This window comes from Pungitius pungitius, chromosome 5 (assembly GCF_949316345.1).
Source record: "Pungitius pungitius chromosome 5, fPunPun2.1, whole genome shotgun sequence".
NCBI lineage: Eukaryota > Metazoa > Chordata > Actinopteri > Perciformes > Gasterosteidae > Pungitius > Pungitius pungitius.
In genome coordinates, this window is record NC_084904.1 from 11,447,604 (window position 1) to 11,465,629 (window position 18,026).

Sequence of the window (18,026 nt, forward strand, 5' to 3'; positions counted from 1 at the left end):
GCAAATATTTTTTTCCCAACTGACATCATAATGCGTACCATAGAGGGATATATACACTCACCGGCCACTTTATTAGGTACACCTGTCCAACTGCTCGTTAACAATTCATTTCTAAGCAGCCAATCACATGGCGGCAACTCAGTGCATTTAGGCATGTAGACATTGTCAAGACAATCTCCTGCAGTTCAAACCGAGCATCAGTATGGGGAAGAAAGGTGATTTGAGTGACTTTGAACGTGGCATGATTGTTGGTGCCAGAAGGGCTGGTCTGAGTATTTCAGAAACTGCTAATCTACTGGGATTTTCACGCACAACCATCTCTAGGGTTTACAGAGAATGGTCCGAAAAAGAAAAAACATCCAGTGAGCGGCAGTTCTGTGGGCGGAAATGCCTTGTTGATGCCAGAGGTCAGAGGAGAATGGCCAGACTGGTTCGAGCTGATAGAAGGGCAACAGTGACTCAAATAACCACCCGTTACAACCAAGGTGGGCATAAGAGCATCTCTGAACGCACAGTACGTCGAACTTTGAGGCAGATGGGCTACAGCAGCAGAAGACCACACCGGGTGCCACTCCTTTCAGCTAAGAACAGGAAACTGAGGCTACAATTTGCACAAGCTCATCGAAATTGGACAATAGAAGATTGGAAAAACGTTGCCTGGTCTGATGAGTCTCGATTTCTGCTGCGACATTCGGATGGTAGGGTCAGAATTTGGCGTCTACAACATGAAAGCATGGATCCATCCTGCCTTGTATCAACGGTTCAGGCTGGTGGTGGTGGTGTCATGCTGTGGGGAATATTTTCTTGGCACTCTTTGGGCCCCTTGGTACCAATTGAGCATCGTTGCAACGCCACAGCCTACCTGAGTATTGTTGCTGACCATGTCCATCCCTTTATGACCACAATGTACCCAACTTCTGATGGCTACTTTCAGCAGGATAATGCGCCATGTCATAAAGCTGGAATCATCTCAGACTGGTTTTTTGAACATGACAATGAGTTCGCTGTACTCAAATGGCCTCCACAATCACCAGATCTCAATCCAATAGAGCATCTTTGGGATGTGGTGGAACGGGAGATTCGCATCATGGATGTGCAGCCGACAAATCTGCGGCAACTGTGTGATGCCATCATGTCAATATGGACCAAACTCCCTGAGGAATGCTTCCAGCACCTTGTTGAATCTATGCCACGAAGAATTGAGGCAGTTCTGAAGGCAAAAGGGGGTCCAACCCGTTACTAGCATGGGGTACCTAATAAAGTGGCCGGTGAGTGTATATATATATATATATATTCCACTGATCTGTAATAGATTTGAAATTATTATATTCCAATCAATCCAATGATTACTATGGGCAATATCCAATTCAATTCAATTCATTTTATTTTGTATAGCCCAAAATCGCAAATTACAAATTTGCCTCAGAGGGCTTTACAGTCTGTACACATGCAACATCCTCTGTCCCGAAACCCTCACATCGGCACAGGAAAAACTCCCCAAAATATGAAAAAACCCTTCAATAGGGAAAAAGGGAAGTGTGGTGGCGGGCGTGGTTTCGGCTCGGCTGCAGAGGGAGAGAGAGGGGGAGTGGCTCGGGGAATGGTGACAGCTGGAGGTAATGAACCTCCAGCTGAGGACAATTGAAGAGATGCTTCCCCGTCTATTTAACGGGGAGACCGACCGAGCGAGCGGGGTGTTCCAGCAAGCCGGAGAAATAATAACAATAAAGACGGTTACCAACTGTGAACAGGTGTCTGTGAGTCCTTACGTTCCCCCCATAGTAACCCAGCTGTTACAGTGGCGCCAAACGTGGAGGGGGGACAATGACGGACGACAACAGGCAGGAGATACCGACCCAGCCGTTTATGGTACTGGGCCGAATGATCAGGGAGCTGGCGGCCATCCAGCGCGACCAGGCGGAGGCCAACCGTCAGTTCCTGGGGGCGCTCCAAGCCCAAATGGGGAGACAAGCCCAGGCGTTGGAGCAGCTCGCGGGGCGGCCAGCCGCACCCCCGCCGGCGCCCGGGATGGCGGCGTTGGCCGGGCTGACACTACACCGGCTGACAGCGGGGGATGATGTCCAGGCATACCTGGAGGCCTTCGAGGCGACGGCGGAGGCGTGTGGCTGGCCGGAGGACGAGTGGCCGGTGCGGCTGTTACCGCTCCTGTCGGGGGAAGCGCAGACGGCGGCCATGGGACTCCCACCGGCGGCACGGCGGGAGTATGCGGCCGTCCGGAAGGCCGTGGTGGACAGGCTGGGACTACTCCCGGAGGACCACCGCCGCCGGTTTCGCGAGGCCAGGCTGGGGCCGGAGGACCGGCCATTTTCATACGGGCAGCGGCTCAAGGACTCCGCGGCCAGATGGTTGCTGCCGAACGGGCCGGGTGGGGCGCAGGCAGTAATGGAGAAGGTGGTGTTGGAGCAGCTGATGGTGGGGCTCCCGGAACGGACTGCGGCGTGGGTGCAGTGTCACCGACCCCCGACCGTGGAGGCAGCGGTTACCCTGGCCGAGGACCATCTGGCGGTGCATCCCAGCGGGGGAGGAAGACAGCTGCGGCCAGCGGAGCGACCCACACCGGCCCCGCGACGAGCCACGCTCCCCCCGGCATACTCTCCACGGACAGCAGCAGACGGCGGCGCCATTCCCGACCCACAGGGAGTGTCTCAAACGCCAGGGCAGGCGTGCTGGAGGTGCGGGCAGCCGGGACACCTCCGGAGAGATTGCCCGCTGATGGAGGTGGGGCAGGTGATCCGGGTTGCCGGCGCTCCAGCACCCTCCCCCGGCCCGGGAGCGACGTACCGCGTTCCGGTAAGCATCCAGGGGGGTATACGCCAGGCGATGATGGATTCGGGATGTTCGCAGTCTATGATCCATCAGAGCCTGGTTCGGCCCGGGGCATTGGTGGAGGCATCGCGGGTGAGGATTAGGTGTGTGCACGGGGACATTCACGAGTATCCCATTGTGTCCGTAGAACTTAGGTTCAAGGGAAAAAAATATAGGATAAAGGTCGCGGTTAGCTCCCACCTGACGCACCCCGTAATTTTGGGAACGGATTGGGCGGGATTTAACACGCTAATGGGGCAGGCTGCGGGGGTGCGTTCACGACCGACAGGGATATGCGATACGTGTGCGGTGCTCAGCGGTGACGCGAGGTCGTCCGACGCTGCCGAGGGGGAGGGGGAACCGGCGGAGCCTCCCGTGGAGACTCCAGCGGTTCCCGAGTTCCGCTCCATGGAAGATTTTCCACTCGAGCAGTCTCGTGACGATACTCTACGCTCAGCCTACGACCAAGTGATAAAAATTGATGGTCAACTGGTGCGCCCTGACGCAGCACAGTCGTATCCGCACTTTTCGTTGATTAGGGACAGACTGTATAGAGTGAGTCGTGACACTCGGACGGGGGAGGAAAACACCCAGTTGCTGGTGCCGAAAAGCCGCCGGGAAATGATTTTCCAGGCGGCTCACTATAATCCGATGGCGGGTCACATGGGATACGGGAAGACACTAGACCGGATAATGACCCGATTTTATTGGCCAGGCATCCGGGGAGACGCGCGCCGCTGGTGTGCGTCCTGCCCGGAATGTCAGTTAGTCAATTCACCAGCCATTCCGAGGGCCCCGTTGCGGCCTCTACCTTTGGTGGAGGTTCCGTTCGAGCGAATCGGCATGGATTTAATCGGGCCATTTTACCGGAGCTCACGCGGATATCGCTTTGTGTTGGTCCTCATGGATTACGCAACACGATATCCGGAGGCAGTGCCATTGCGCAATATCTCTGCAAAGAGCGTCGCGCAGGCTCTGTTTCAGGTCATCTCCCGGGTTGGAATCCCGAAAGAGATTCTAACAGACCAGGGCACTTCGTTCATGTCGCGCACACTGAGAGAACTTTACGGGTTACTAGGCATTAAGTCGGTCCGCACAAGCGTGTACCATCCCCAGACTGACGGGTTGGTGGAACGTATGAATAGGACACTGAAGTCTATGATCCGTAAATTTATTAGCGAAGATGAACGTAATTGGGACCAATGGCTTGATCCTCTGTTGTTTGCAGTCCGGGAGGTCCCCCAGGCCTCCACAGGGTTTTCTCCCTTTGAACTTTTGTTTGGCAGATCACCAAGAGGGGTGCTGGACCTTATTAAAGAAAGCTGGGAGGAAGGTCCGAGCCCCGGCAAGAACGAGATCCAGTACGTCCTGGACCTGAGAGCAAAGCTCCACACACTGGGGAGGATGTCACGGGAGAATTTGCTCCAGGCCCAGGAACGACAACAACGGCTGTACGACAGAGGAGCCAGGCTGCGAGAATTCACACCGGGAGAAAAGGTACTTGTATTACTTCCTTCTTCCAACTCGAAACTCCTGGCTAAGTGGCAAGGGCCCTTCGAGGTCACACGCCGGATGGGGGACGTCGATTATGAGGTGGTGCGGTCTGACAGGGGCGGTGCTACACAAATATACCACCTCAACCTCCTGAAAGCCTGGAGGGAGGTGGAGTCTGTTTCTCTGGTGTCCACAGTATCAGAAAGAGAGGACCTGGGGCCGGAGGTGCCAAAAGCGGTCAATCCCACCCCGCTCCCGTGTGAGGCCCGGCTCTCTGAGGACCAGAGGGCAGACGTGGCCCAGTTGCAGAAGCGGTTTGCTGATGTGTTCTCCCCCCTGCCAGGCCGGACCGACCTGATAATGCACAGAATCGAGACTCCCCCGGGTGTGACTGTGAGGTCACGTCCCTACAGACTGCCCGAACACAAGAGAAAAGTGGTTCAGGAGGAATTAGCGGCTATGTTGGAGATGGGGGTAATAGAAGAGTCCAACAGCGCCTGGTGCAGCCCCATCGTTCTGGTGGCCAAGAAAGATGGGGCCGTGCGGTTCTGCGTGGACTATCGCAAGGTGAATGACGTATCACGATTCGATGCCTACCCAATGCCCCGGGTCGACGAACTCCTGGACCGGCTGGGCACTGCACGTTTCTTTACGACCCTGGATTTGACTAAGGGCTACTGGCAGATTCCCCTGTCGTCAGAGTCCAAAGAGAAAACTACTTTCTCCACTCCGTATGGTTTGTACCAATTTACCATGCTTCCCTTTGGCTTGTTCGGTGCCCCGGCCACGTTCCAGCGCCTCATGGACCGGGTGCTGCGTCCACATGCCGCATATGCGGCCGCGTACCTGGACGATGTAATCATCCACAGCACCACATGGGCGGAGCATGTGCGGCGGGTGGATGCGGTGCTGGCGTCGCTGAGGCGGGCCGGGCTCACCGCCAACCCGGGGAAGTGTGCAGTTGGACGGAGGGAGGTACGGTATCTGGGGTACCACTTGGGGGGTGGGCAGGTGCGTCCTCAGGTGGACAAGACGGAAGCTATCGCGGCCTGCCCACGCCCCAAGACAAAAAAAGAGGTGAGGCGGTTTTTGGGGCTGGCAGGTTACTATAGACGGTTCATCGCCGGCTTTGCGGACCTCACCAGCCCCTTAACCGATCTGACCCGGAAAGGTGCGTCAGATCCGGTCCAGTGGTCGGAGCAGTGCCAGCGGGCGTTTGAGACTGTGAAACAGACTCTCTGTGGGGAGCCGCTCCTCCACACACCTAACTTTTCTCTCCCTTTTGTCCTGCAGACCGACGCATCGGACAGAGGGCTGGGGGCCGTTTTGTCCCAGGAGGTGGGGGGGGTCGACCGCCCCGTGGTTTACATCAGCCGGAAGCTGTCAGAGAGGGAGGCCAGGTACAGCACGGTGGAGAAGGAGTGCCTGGCCATCCGGTGGGCGGTGGACTCCCTGCGCTACTACCTCCTGGGACGCCCATTCACCCTCTGTTCGGACCACGCCCCGCTCCAATGGCTCCACCGCATGAAGGATACTAACGCCCGGATCACTCGGTGGTATCTGGCCATGCAGCCTTTTAACTTCAAGGTGGTCCATAGGCCGGGGACGCAGATGGTCGTGGCGGACTTCCTCTCTCGCCCTCTGGAGGGAGGGGGGGGGGAGTAAGCTAGGCCGGACGGCTCCCCGGCCTAAGTCGGGCGGTGGGGGTATGTGGTGGCGGGCGTGGTTTCGGCTCGGCTGCAGAGGGAGAGAGAGGGGGAGTGGCTCGGGGAATGGTGACAGCTGGAGGTAATGAACCTCCAGCTGAGGACAATTGAAGAGATGCTTCCCCGTCTATTTAACGGGGAGACCGACCAAGCGAGCGGGGTGTTCCAGCAAGCCGGAGAAATAATAACAATAAAGACGGTTACCAACTGTGAACAGGTGTCTGTGAGTCCTTACGTTCCCCCCATAGTAACCCAGCTGTTACAGGAAGAAACCTTAGGGAGAACGTCAGAGGAGGGATCCTTCTCCCGGGATGGAAAGACTGCAATGGATGTCATGTGTACAGAATCAACAATGTAAAAGATGTACAATACATTCAATTTCTCTAACAGAAATGATACAAGTAATTGCAAGTATCAGAACAGGTGTACGGCAGGATCACTGCAGGGACGAACCACCATCCACAGATGCTTCTGTGGGGAGGGAGAGCAGAAAGATGTTGGTTTATGATGACAGTAATATGAATCATATTTAAAGTAATAATGATGGCAGCAGCAGGTGTCAGCAGAGCCATGCCAGGAGTCAGAACCGGGGTCCGCACGAAACTATGATCCATGGAGACCTGCTAGGCGAGAAAGCACAAAAAAACTCCCGGAAAGAAGCTTAATTAGTGTACATTAACAAAACATGGATGATTGTGGAAGGAGAGAGTGAGCGTGTGAGAGTGAGAGAGGGGCTCGGTGTGTCCTAAGAAGTCCCCCGGCAGTCTAAGCCTAGAGCAGCTTAACTAAGGGCTGGTCCAGGCTAACCTGAGCCAGCCCTAACTATAAGCAATATCAAAGAGGAACGTTTTAAGCTTTATCTTAAATGAACTGACCGAGTCTGCCCCCCGGACTGAAAGTGGAAGCTGGTTCCACAAAAGAGGAGCTTGATAACTGAAGGCTCTGGCCCCCATCCTACTTTTTAAAACTCTAGGAACCACAAGTAGCCCAGCATCTACGGAACGCAGATGCCTTGTAGGGCAATACGGTGTAACAAGCTCTTTAAGATAAGACAGTGCCTCACCAGCAAGTGCCTTGTAGGTGAGGAGAAGTACCTTAAATTCTATTCTTGATTTAACAGGAAGCCAGTGCAGAGAAGTTAACACAGGAGTTATATGATCCCATTTCTTTGTTCTTGTTAATACACGTGCTGCAGCATTCTAAATCAGCTGGAGAGGTTTAAGCGATTTACAAGAGCAGCCTGATAACAAAGAATTACAGTAATCCAGTCTAGAAGTAACAAATGCATGAACTAGTTTTTCTGCATCACTTTGAGACAGGAAGTTTCTGATTTTCGATATATTACGTAGATGAAAAAAGGCAGTCCTTGAAGTCTTCTTTATATGAGAGTTGAAGGACATATCCTGGTCGAAGAGAACTCCAAGATTTCTGACGGTGCTGTATCCATAGAGACTGTATCACGTGACAGCTGACTTCGAAGGCGCTCTGAGCCTATCATGATAACTTCGGTTTTTTCCAAGTTTACCATCAGGAAGTTGCAGGTCATCCAAGTTTTGATGTCTCCAAGACAATCCTGAAGTCTAACAAGCTGGTTGGTGTCTTCTGGCTTGATCGATAGATACAGTTGAGTATCGTCTGCATAACAATGGAAGTTTATGCTGTGTTTTCTGATAACGTCGCCCAAAGGAAGCATGTACAGGGTAAATAGAATCGGTCCAAGCACAGAACCTTGTGGAACTCCGTGACCAACATTGGTGGTCCTTGATGATTCGCCGTTCACAAACACAAACTGGGATCGATCCGATAAATAAGATTTAAACCAGCTGAGTGCAGTTCCTTTGATGCCAATCAAGTGTTCCAGTCTCTGCAGCAAGATACGGTGATCGATGGTGTCCAATGCAGCACTGAGGTCCAGCAATACAAGGAAAGAGACAAGTCCTTGGTCCGATGCAAGTAGAAGATCATTTGTAATTTTCACCGGTGCCGTTTCTGTGCTATGATGCATTCGAAATCCTGACTGGAAATCCTCGAACAAAGCATTGTTTTGTAGAAAGTCACATAATTGATTCGTGACAGATTTCTCAAGGATCTTAGCGAGGAAGGGAAGATTAGAGATGGGTCTGTAGTTAGCCAACACCTCTGGAGCTAGAGTAGGTTTCTTAAGAAGAGGTTTAATTACAGCTACCTTGAAGGACTGTGGTACATGTCCTGTCAACAAAGACAGATTCATAATATCCAGTAGGGATGTGCTAATTAACGGAAAAACTTCCTTAAGCAGCTTAGTTGGAATCGGGTCCAGGAGAAAAGTGGAAGAGTTGCATTTCAAGATTGTAGAAGTCAGTTGATCAAGGTTGATGGGTTAAGAAACCATTCAAGTAGGTATCAGGGCCCACGGCTGCATCCAAGGATCCTACATCCGAGGACGGGTCGGCTCCGTTTGGGGGCAGGAGACCATCAATTTTCTCTTTGATAGTCAGAATCTTATTATTGAAGAAGTTCATAAAGTCGTTACTACTGAGGTCCACAGGAATACACGGCTCGACAGCGCTGTGACTCTCTGTCAGTCTGGCTACAGTGCTGAAGAGAAACCTGGAGTTGTTTTTATTTTTCTCGATTAATGATGAGTAATAAGATGCTCTTGCCTTACGGAGAGCCTTCTTATATGTTTTAACGCTAGCCTAGATCCTTCTGATTTGGTGGAACGCCATAACCGCTCAAGTTTCCGCACAGTTTTCTTTAAGTTCCGGGTTTGAGAGTTATACCAAGGAGCGAACTTCCTTCTTGTTGCCATTCTTCTTTTGAGGGGAGCAATACCGCTGAATTCGTGTATTTTCCTGTCCAAATACGGGGAGGCGGCAGCGACGAGCGGCTCCTCCAATCGGATTGCGCAATCCCTCATAAACCCGGGTTGAGCGGCTCGTGTTTTTGCTCAATTTCAGCATGTGTAATTAATGTCTCTATACTATATGTCACCAATGTAATGTTCGTACAGTTGTATCACATGTCCTCACACCCCATAGCCTGGGTCCTGTATTTCACGTATTTTAGTCTTGTTAATCTGACGTAACGCCGCAGTGAATATGCGGTAAGGGAGGCAGCTGGACTGTCAGACTGTCAGACTTCCTGCTTTTCTCAGCTGGAGGCTGAGTCAGTACCTCCGTCTCCCGTGTGTGAGGACACAGGCTCCTTCTGCTGTTGTTTTTCTTCACGTACTACCGACAGATGGCATAGTTAGCATGTGCTAGCTAAAACAGTCGAGTAGCTATGTCAAGTGCACATCATCAGTCCTTTAAGACTGAAAATATAGAGTCTGAATCGGACCGACCAAAGACCAGCAATAATGTTTCATTGGTGTAAAGAGGACTTTTACACCAAAGTCATAGAGATGTTTGTCCAGAAGTAAAGGTAAGAGCATGCAGACGCTGCTGTACACGACAGAAAATCAAAAGACCAGCCCTATTTTAATAATATTTGAAAAAATATAAAATATTTAAGCAATAATGTACGAGTCAACTCCTCCTCGTCTCTGCTCGGGTACGAGCCGAGTCGAACCGAACCGGGAGAGAAAAAATAGAGTCCTGTTGTTAATTTAAACTCCGCGTTACTTTTCTCGTCCCATCCAAAATATCCATTAACGAAAAAAGAAACGTTTAAAAAAGCTATTTTGTTGTGCCGCCTAGTTCTAGCTTCTGCGTTTTCAGACAAACGCAAAGACACAAGAGGCCCTTGCGGCCCTTGCATGTATTTTCACCCCCTCTTGCGTGTGTCACTGCGGTCAACTCAGCCGACACTTGAATTTTAGTGCACGTTTATGCTGACATTTACGGTATTGAGCAAGTAACCGGAATAAAACCTATTTTATCAAATATTCTGGACAATGACTGAAGTATGTGAGTTAAGGACGTGTCTGAATACTCTTGTACAGTAAATGCAATATTTTTACTGTACATTTTTAAAGATTTCTCCAAAGTAAAAGCCCTATAATTGCAAGTTCAAAAGCACCATTTCGCAGTTTGGACTGCAATAAATACAGATTTAGCAATAATTCCAGGCAAAGACAAATGTACCTGTGTTAAGCACCTCTGTGACTACTACCATGGTGAATTTCAAGCATTGATACTGTAGAGATTTTAAAATATCTTCAAAGTAAAAGCCCTATAGAAATTAAAACTGTTGAATAAAGACCAGACAATGACCAGAATAAAATAACAACTTACCCAGTTTGTGAGAGCAGGCCCCGGACCGGGTGGTTTTTTGGCAGCGCACATCGCACAGTTTGATTCTGAGTCAAACACTTGTATACAAACACAAATTTTAGATCTTGAACATTACAAAATCAATATATAACCTGGAAGATTTCTTACTCACCAAATCCTTTAAGTATTTTCAGAGCCAACTGCTGGCGCTGATGTGACATCTCTGTCATGATACCCTGACTGGGCGAACCCAGGTGCTGGAACCCAGAGAAAAGACAGGTAAGTCGTGGGAGAGTGTACAGGTTTATTGTGCCGGTGCGGCAGACAGGGACTTGGCTTGGACGAGGTCCGGGCTCGAGGATGGTTGACGGCTCGACTGGAGGTCCTAACCCGGTTAATGAGAGAGGCCGCGGCTGCCGGCCTCCTGATACCGCTTGGCAGGAGGTCCCCACTGGCATGCTCCTGAAGCAGTTTCCTGAGGCACGAGAACAATGGTTAGTTTAAATAGAAAAGGCAAGGCAGGACAAGACAAAGCTTGGCTGGGGCCCGGCGAGTCGACGTTGAATGGCAACGAACTGACGACGGCACGGGGTTTTGCAGCTCCTTAAGAGGAGGTGAGGTGACGAGGGTGATTGACTGCAGCTGGTGGGAAGAGTGGAGCAGAGCTGGCGGGGGAGGAGTCCGACAGGGGCAACATGACAATCTCTTCTGTTGTGGTGTCAAAGTCCATGTTTGGAATATTTGGAAAGGCCTCCATGACTTTCTTTGCCATCTAAAGAATGGCAGAGAGTTACGTTTCAGCAATTGTAAATTCTGTTAAGCCAACTAAAATCCAACATGTTGAAGATATGAAAACATTAATCTCACCAAGAATACAACCAACCCACAGCTATTTCCATCTTGCTGCACTGGGTGTTGCATAACTTATGAAAGTAAATCTGTGCCATCGGGGGTTGAAATAAAAAGGTGATTGAATTTCTAGCACTGAATATTTATGCATTGAAATTATGTACCTGAATGTTTTTCAACATTAAAACAGCGCAAAAAAATTCAACCTAAAAAAATTCAACCTTTTTCTTTCAAGATCAGATTTACTGTGTCACAGAGATGGAGGCTACAATATTCAACCCAAAAAATGTCAACCTAAGGAAGAGCAATCGATTCAAGATTCAAGATCAGGAGCGTGCGTCAAGCTAAAGGAGCGAGCACCCAAAACACCTTCGGCTTCGGATTGTAGCCATGTCCAATAATAACGGGGCTTTAACTCTTCTTCATGTCATCAGTGTGGTTTGTGTCTGTAAGATTCCGTAATAGACAGCTGACATTTGTACATTAACAGACTGTATTGAACATGACATGAACTAAGCGGAAGTTAAACGAGAGCGTACAGCCGCTCAGAATACGCCTATTCTTCTTGTTTTGAATTAATTTAATGATGCTGAGATCCTTCGACAAGCTGTTAGGAGTGATTGGCAGAGTTTTGAATCCAGGAACGCGCTTGAAGAGGCACATGAGCCGCTGTAGTGGAGGGGGAGGGCAGCGGCTTTAACGGAGCGTGCAGAGCGTGCGCGTTAACAACGTTAATTAGTTGTTTGTCGTTAATTACGTACATTTTTTTAACGCATGCGCAGTGTGACAAATTATTCAGGTCCGGAAAGAACCTCTTCCTCTAGGGAATGCACTTCATCCTATACAACACATTACTGCCACCTGCAGGCTGGGGGGGGGGGGGTGCTAGCGGTTTTCTTTCTCATCGTTTTCCATTCTAATTGCCGCGCTCGACTTCAAGGTGTAACTTTTATTATTGTTCGGTCTGAAACGGCGCGCCCAGTGACGGATGGTGCAGCAGTATTGTTGTTCGGGTGGAAATCAGGAGAAATTCGGGAGAAAGGTCGGTCCGGGAGATTTTCGGGAGGGGCTTTGAAATTCGGGAGGGTTGACATGTCTGGTCATCGCAGCCCTGGACCATCAGGAGCACAAACTCGTTTTGTCGCAGCAGAGTGGCATAAACTGCAGAGGCTGGAGACCCTTCTAGAGCCATGCAGGGAAATCAGTCTGTAACTTATCAAATAACATTGATTTGATTATTTTCTGGAATGAATTAAACCAAGTCAAATATCAATAACATGTAAAAACAATTTTATGTAAAAAATAATAATGATGATAACAGTGGCGGCGCTCCGTACACGCACATCACGCGCTGCGCGTAGGGCACCAAGTGTCTGGGGGGGCACCAAAAAATCTGGGACGGGAAAAATCATCACAGTAGGCTACTAGTATAAATAACAAATAAAATATGTCTAAAGCATGCTAATATGCAAATTCAATACAAAGTCAAAAAGTAATAGGCCTAGACCAAATTAGTGGAGAAAAAGGGGAACCTCCTGTGCGGCCCCCCCCTCCCCCCACCTCCCAGTGGTCTGTTCCATTATGCCTCAAATCTCAAATGTGACAGACAGCTTTGAAACGGCTTCGAAAAGGCATCAAGAGTCGGGGGCGGAAAAAAGAAGAAAGAAGAGACAGCGGGATGATGCTCGCGCGTCGCTCTCAGCTAAGACAATGTTTTAAATCAGGGATCCCCGAACTTTGTCTCGTGAGGACCGTTGCTAGCGGTCACCGGGCGGCCGGCTGCACACATGTACTCGCCTCATAATGTCCGCACGGACCGCCGTGGGCCGTATTCGGTACTCGTCCGGGGGCCGCCCGAAGTTTCTGTTACCGTTACCGTTTCTGTTATCATTTGTTTTTTATGTTATCATTTAAGTTTTTGCATAACAATCGGCTTCAAGCGGCATATCCCAATCTGTGGACTCTCCCTGTCACAGTTGCCTCTGCTGAGCGAAGCTTTTCAAAGCTCAAACTAATCAAAACGTACCTGCGCTCATCAATGGGGCAGGAACGTTTAAGTTGTCTGGCTGTCATCAGCATCAATGGGACGTGGCTCAGAAACTGTCATATGACCTGAGAGCTGATTTTGCAGCTAGGAAATGCAGGCGTGTGCCTCTGTAGGGCCTTTGACAACTGATGGTAGTGAAAATGTTTGTAATATTGTTCTATCGGATAGCAGAATGGTCTCTTTTATAGAGATGGTAAAGTAAATTCTACTGTGCAGTTTGCACTTTATTATTATTATTTGCACTTATGTATATTATTTACTGAAGAAATGTGCACATTATTACTTACACGGTTATATACTTGAATACTTTCTGCGTTTACAATGTTCACTTCCAAATCTGTGTTTTTAGTAATTGTGGTGGTATTTGGTATTTATAATTTATAATTTTATCTTTTATATAATTTATTTCTTTTCATGTTTGTTTATGTAAATTATTTATGTTTAGAAGTTATTTGGGGAATAAAGAGAACCTAACTAAGACATTCTGAATGGTTGTTATTCCTTTGGTGGTGGTGGTTGGTTGGTTCGTTGGTTGGGGGGGGCACCACCAAGCATTTGTGCTTAGGGCACCCAAATGGCTAGCGCCGGCCCTGGATGATAATAATAATTATTATTATTATTTATCTGTGTCCTGTTATTTATCTTTAGTATGCATTTCAGAAAGAAAAAATGGTTAGGATTAAGGTGTAATTGCAAATAGTGATTAATCATGATTAATCCACTGAAAATTCTGATTAATTTGATTAAAATGTTTAATCATTATATAGCCCTAATTAAAACTAGTTGCAAATAGTTAAACTGACTAAACTTTAACACACCCGATGGGCAAAAATTAGGTGCAAAAGAAAAAACCCAATATCCAGATTTAACAAGCTCACACATAAATAAACATGCGGTTCTCTTTAGCTAAAATCCTGATCATGACAGCTGTACGGGGTGAAATGTGTATTTATCATACTGTACTGACTCTCGCTAATGAAGCTCTGGACAATGTGCTTTTCAGGCTACTGTCGGCCGTAGCCTACGCCGAACAAAAACCACACAATCGCTGTCCCAAAAACAACAACAGCTCCCGCGTCCTCTAACTTAAACCCACCCCCAAACATCATAGGTGGCACTAGGATGAGTGACATAAACATTGTGAGCGCTTCACTGAACTTCCCAAACTTTGTGAAGTGCAACCCCGCTCACAGAACATGAAAACAACAGTCCGTTACTCTATCCCCCCCCTTAAAGTCCCTCGCCCACGAGGGGGCAAACAAAATCTCTCAGGTGGCTAGGGGCCTCCGGTCCCTCTGGGGCCGCCTCTGTCCCTGGGAAGGAGGATGGTTAGGGCTACAGTCAGAGGATGGGGAGCCCGAGCCAGGGGCCTCAAGTCCAACATGTGCTGGGCAAGGTGAGACACTGGGTTCATCAGGAAGTGTTTGGGGAGTTGCCAGTGTAGCGGCCCGCCCTTCTTGTGCCCCACACTCCTGCTGTTGTGGATTTGTTGCGCCCCTGTAGGGGGCCAGCCTGTCCCGGTGCACGGCAACTCTTCTTCCTTGCAGTGGCAGCTGGACCCTGTACACTACCTCTCCCAGTCTCTCCAGAACCCGACAAGATCCCACCCACTCACTATCCAGTTTTGGGAACCTTCCCTTCTTCTTCTGCGGGCTATACACCCAGACCAGTTCCTCGACCTCAAAATGCCTCCCTCTGGCGTGAATGTCATAGTTCCTCTTTTGCCTCACGCCTGCAATGCGGAGCTGATTCCTGGCAAACTCATGGGCAGAGTCCAAGCGATCCTGGAGTTTCCTCGCATATTCAAGCCCCGGAGGACCTGCACAGGCATCGGGGTTTCCCTACCATCATCTCAGCGGGCGTCCGAATCTCACTGCCAAGCATGAGGATGGTAGGCGAGCAGGAAGTGGAATCCTGTACAGCAGATCTGTACGCCATCAGCACAAGAGGAATGTGGTCATCCCAGTCACGTTGGTGTTTAGCCGTTGCTGTGGCCAGCTGCTGCGCCAGCGTGCGGTTGAACCTTTCATCCAGTCCATCGCTGGGTGGGTGGAGTGGTGTAGTGCGAGGCAAGTTTTTCACACATGGCAGCGAAGACATGGGACTCAAAATTCCTGCCCTGGTCTGTGTGGATAATTTCGGGTGCCCCAAATATATGGAATGCTGTTTTATTCAAAATTAAATAAATGAATAAATACACGGTAATGCATAATGACACTGCATTTCATAATAAATATATGAATAAATACACGGTAATGCATAATGACACTGCATTTCATAATAAATAAATGAATAAATACACGGTAATGCATAATGACACGGTAATGCATGATGACACGGTAATGCATAATGACACAGTATTTCATTTCACGTTCTTATATGCAAATCAGGGGGCGTGGCTATCTATCACATTCAGAACAGACAACAGAGATAGCATGCTAGCATTAGCGGATCAAATCGATCAACATGAGTTATCTGCAGATACTATTTTGACACATATTGAGGGTTTTTTGGAAATACTATGGCTTGCGGTTCCCACTTCGGCAGCTCTAGACTGCGGTCAACTCAGCCGACACTCCGATATCCGTGGTAAACTCAGCCGACACTTGAATTTCAGTGCACGTTTATGCTGACTTTTACGGTATTTGAGAAATGGTGCTTTTGAACTTGCAATTATAGGGCTTTTACTTTTTTTTTTTTGAAATCTCTAAAAATGTACAGTAAAAATATTGCATTTACTGTACAAGAGTAGTCAGACTGGTCCCTAACTCACATACTTCAGTCATTGTCCAGAATATTTGATTAAATAGCTTTTATTCCGGTTACTTGCTCAATACCGTAACTGTCAGCATAAACGTGCACTGAAATTCAAGTGTCGGCTGAGTTGACCACGGATATCCGAGTTTCGGCTGAGTTGACCGCAGTCTAGAACTGCCGAAGTGGGAACCGCAAGCCATAATATTTCCAAAAAAAACTCAATGTGTCAAAATAGTATCTGCAGATAACCCATGTTGATCGATTTGATCCGCTAATACTAGCATGCTATCTCTGTTGTCTGTTCTGAATGTGATAGATAGCCACGCCCCCTGATTTGCATATAAGAACGTGAAATGAAATACTGTGTCATTATGCATTACCGGGTCATTATGCATTACCGTGTATTTATTCATTTATTTAATTTTGAATAAAACGGCATTCCATACAAATATGCTGAACATTCCTCCCACCAGAGCGTCCACTATAGTCTCTGCCTCCTGGTATGGGAGGCTATATGCCTCGGGCCACTTAGTAAAATAGTCCATGGCAGTGAGGATGTACCGGTTGCCTTTATCTGTGCGGGGAAATTGTCCGAGGACATCTATGCCCACCCTCTCCATGGGGCATCCGGCTGGAAACTGTTGAAGTTGGGCGTGAGATCTGCCTGCAGGCCCCTTACGTGCAGTACAGCTGTCGCAGTGGTGGCAGTAGTCCTCCACATCCTGCCTGTGCTGGCCCTAGTAGAATTCCTGACGGAGGCGGCGGAGGGTCTTATTGAGCCCAAAATGACCAGATCCCGGAGCTCCGTGCATTGCGCGAAGCAGCGTCTCTTTTAACGCCTTGGGAACTACCACCTGCCACTGCAGCTCTCCGGTCGCTAGCTCTTTCCAGCCCCTCTGCAGCACCCCCTCCCACAGGCGAAGGGCTTAAAACATTGACCCTTTGTCCCTTTGTGGCTCGGGAACACATGGCAACCTGTTCCATGGGTGGTCGCTGCTGGGCCCCCACCCAAGTAAGCACTGGCCTTATGTCCACATCTTCCTCTTGTCGCGTCGACCGCTGTCAGCACATGGACTGTTGCGGCACATTTAACAACGGTTTGCAGCCGCTCTTTTTCCTGCCACTGTCTTTTATCACAGTAGCTACATTCATCCGTGCTGCAGGGCCGGCGTAAAAGCGCGTCAGCATTTCTGTGGCGTACCCCTGGTCTGTGGATAACAGTAAAATCATAGGCTTGTAGTTCCTCAATCCAGCGAGCCAGCTGACCTTCTGGCTCTTTAAAAGACATGAGCCACTCCAAGGCATGGTGGTCAGTCCGACTGTGAAGTGGAGGCCCCCCAAGTAATACTTGAAATGTCTGATGGCACTGACTACGGCAAGCAGTTCCCGCCTCGTGACACAGTAGCGTCGTTCAGTCTTGTTGAACTGTCTGCTTTGAAAGTCTTGCATTTGAGTCCTCCCTCAACCTGCACCAGCAGCGCCTCCGTGACACCATTAGTCTTTCAAATGTGGCGGGGGCACAACGGATTTAGATTTAACATTTATATATAACATTTAACATTTATATTTAACATTTACATTTATATTTAGCATTTATATTTAGATGTAACATTTATATATAACATTTAACATTTACATTTAACATTTATTATTTAACAACTTTGTGTTACTGCCAAACATTGTACTTGGAAAAGTTGTTGCATGTATTTACATGATTTTGTCTCTAAATGTTTGAAAAAGTGACATGTGAATATTGTCCTGCTTTTTTTATTCATATGATAACGCTAAATGTACGAAAACTGCACAGGATTTTAGAACGTGCAACATTTTACAAACGGCGCCCCATAAAAATCAGGCAACTGTCGGCTGTAGCCTACGCCGAACAAAAACAACGCAATCACTCTCCCAAAAGCAACAACAGCTCCCGCGTCCTCTCATTTAAACCCACCCCCAAACATCACCACAACACGTCGCCATAGGTGACACTAGGATGAGTGACATAAATATTGTGAGCTCTTCACTGAACCCTGCTCACAGAACATGAAAACAACAGTCGGTTACAATACTTATTTAAATTGAGCATGCTGTGATGTGTAACATCCTCATTAAAGCTTTTATTTTGAAAAGAGGCGCGGCTCCAGCTACCTAACG

At 48.7% G+C, this 18,026-nt stretch overlaps 1 protein-coding gene across 1 annotated transcript; it reads left to right on the forward strand.

Annotated features, from left to right (window-relative positions):
* The first annotated feature begins 1,281 nt into the window (after nucleotides 1-1,281).
* Nucleotides 1,282-8,092, forward strand: LOC134129059 (uncharacterized). Its single transcript, XM_062562336.1, has 2 exons — nucleotides 1,282-4,323; nucleotides 5,614-8,092. The coding sequence occupies exons 1-2, from the start codon at nucleotides 1,825-1,827 to the stop codon at nucleotides 5,983-5,985; spliced, it is 2,871 nt and encodes a 956-aa protein (XP_062418320.1). The 5' UTR covers nucleotides 1,282-1,824; the 3' UTR covers nucleotides 5,986-8,092.
* Nucleotides 8,093-18,026: the final 9,934 nt, after the last annotated feature.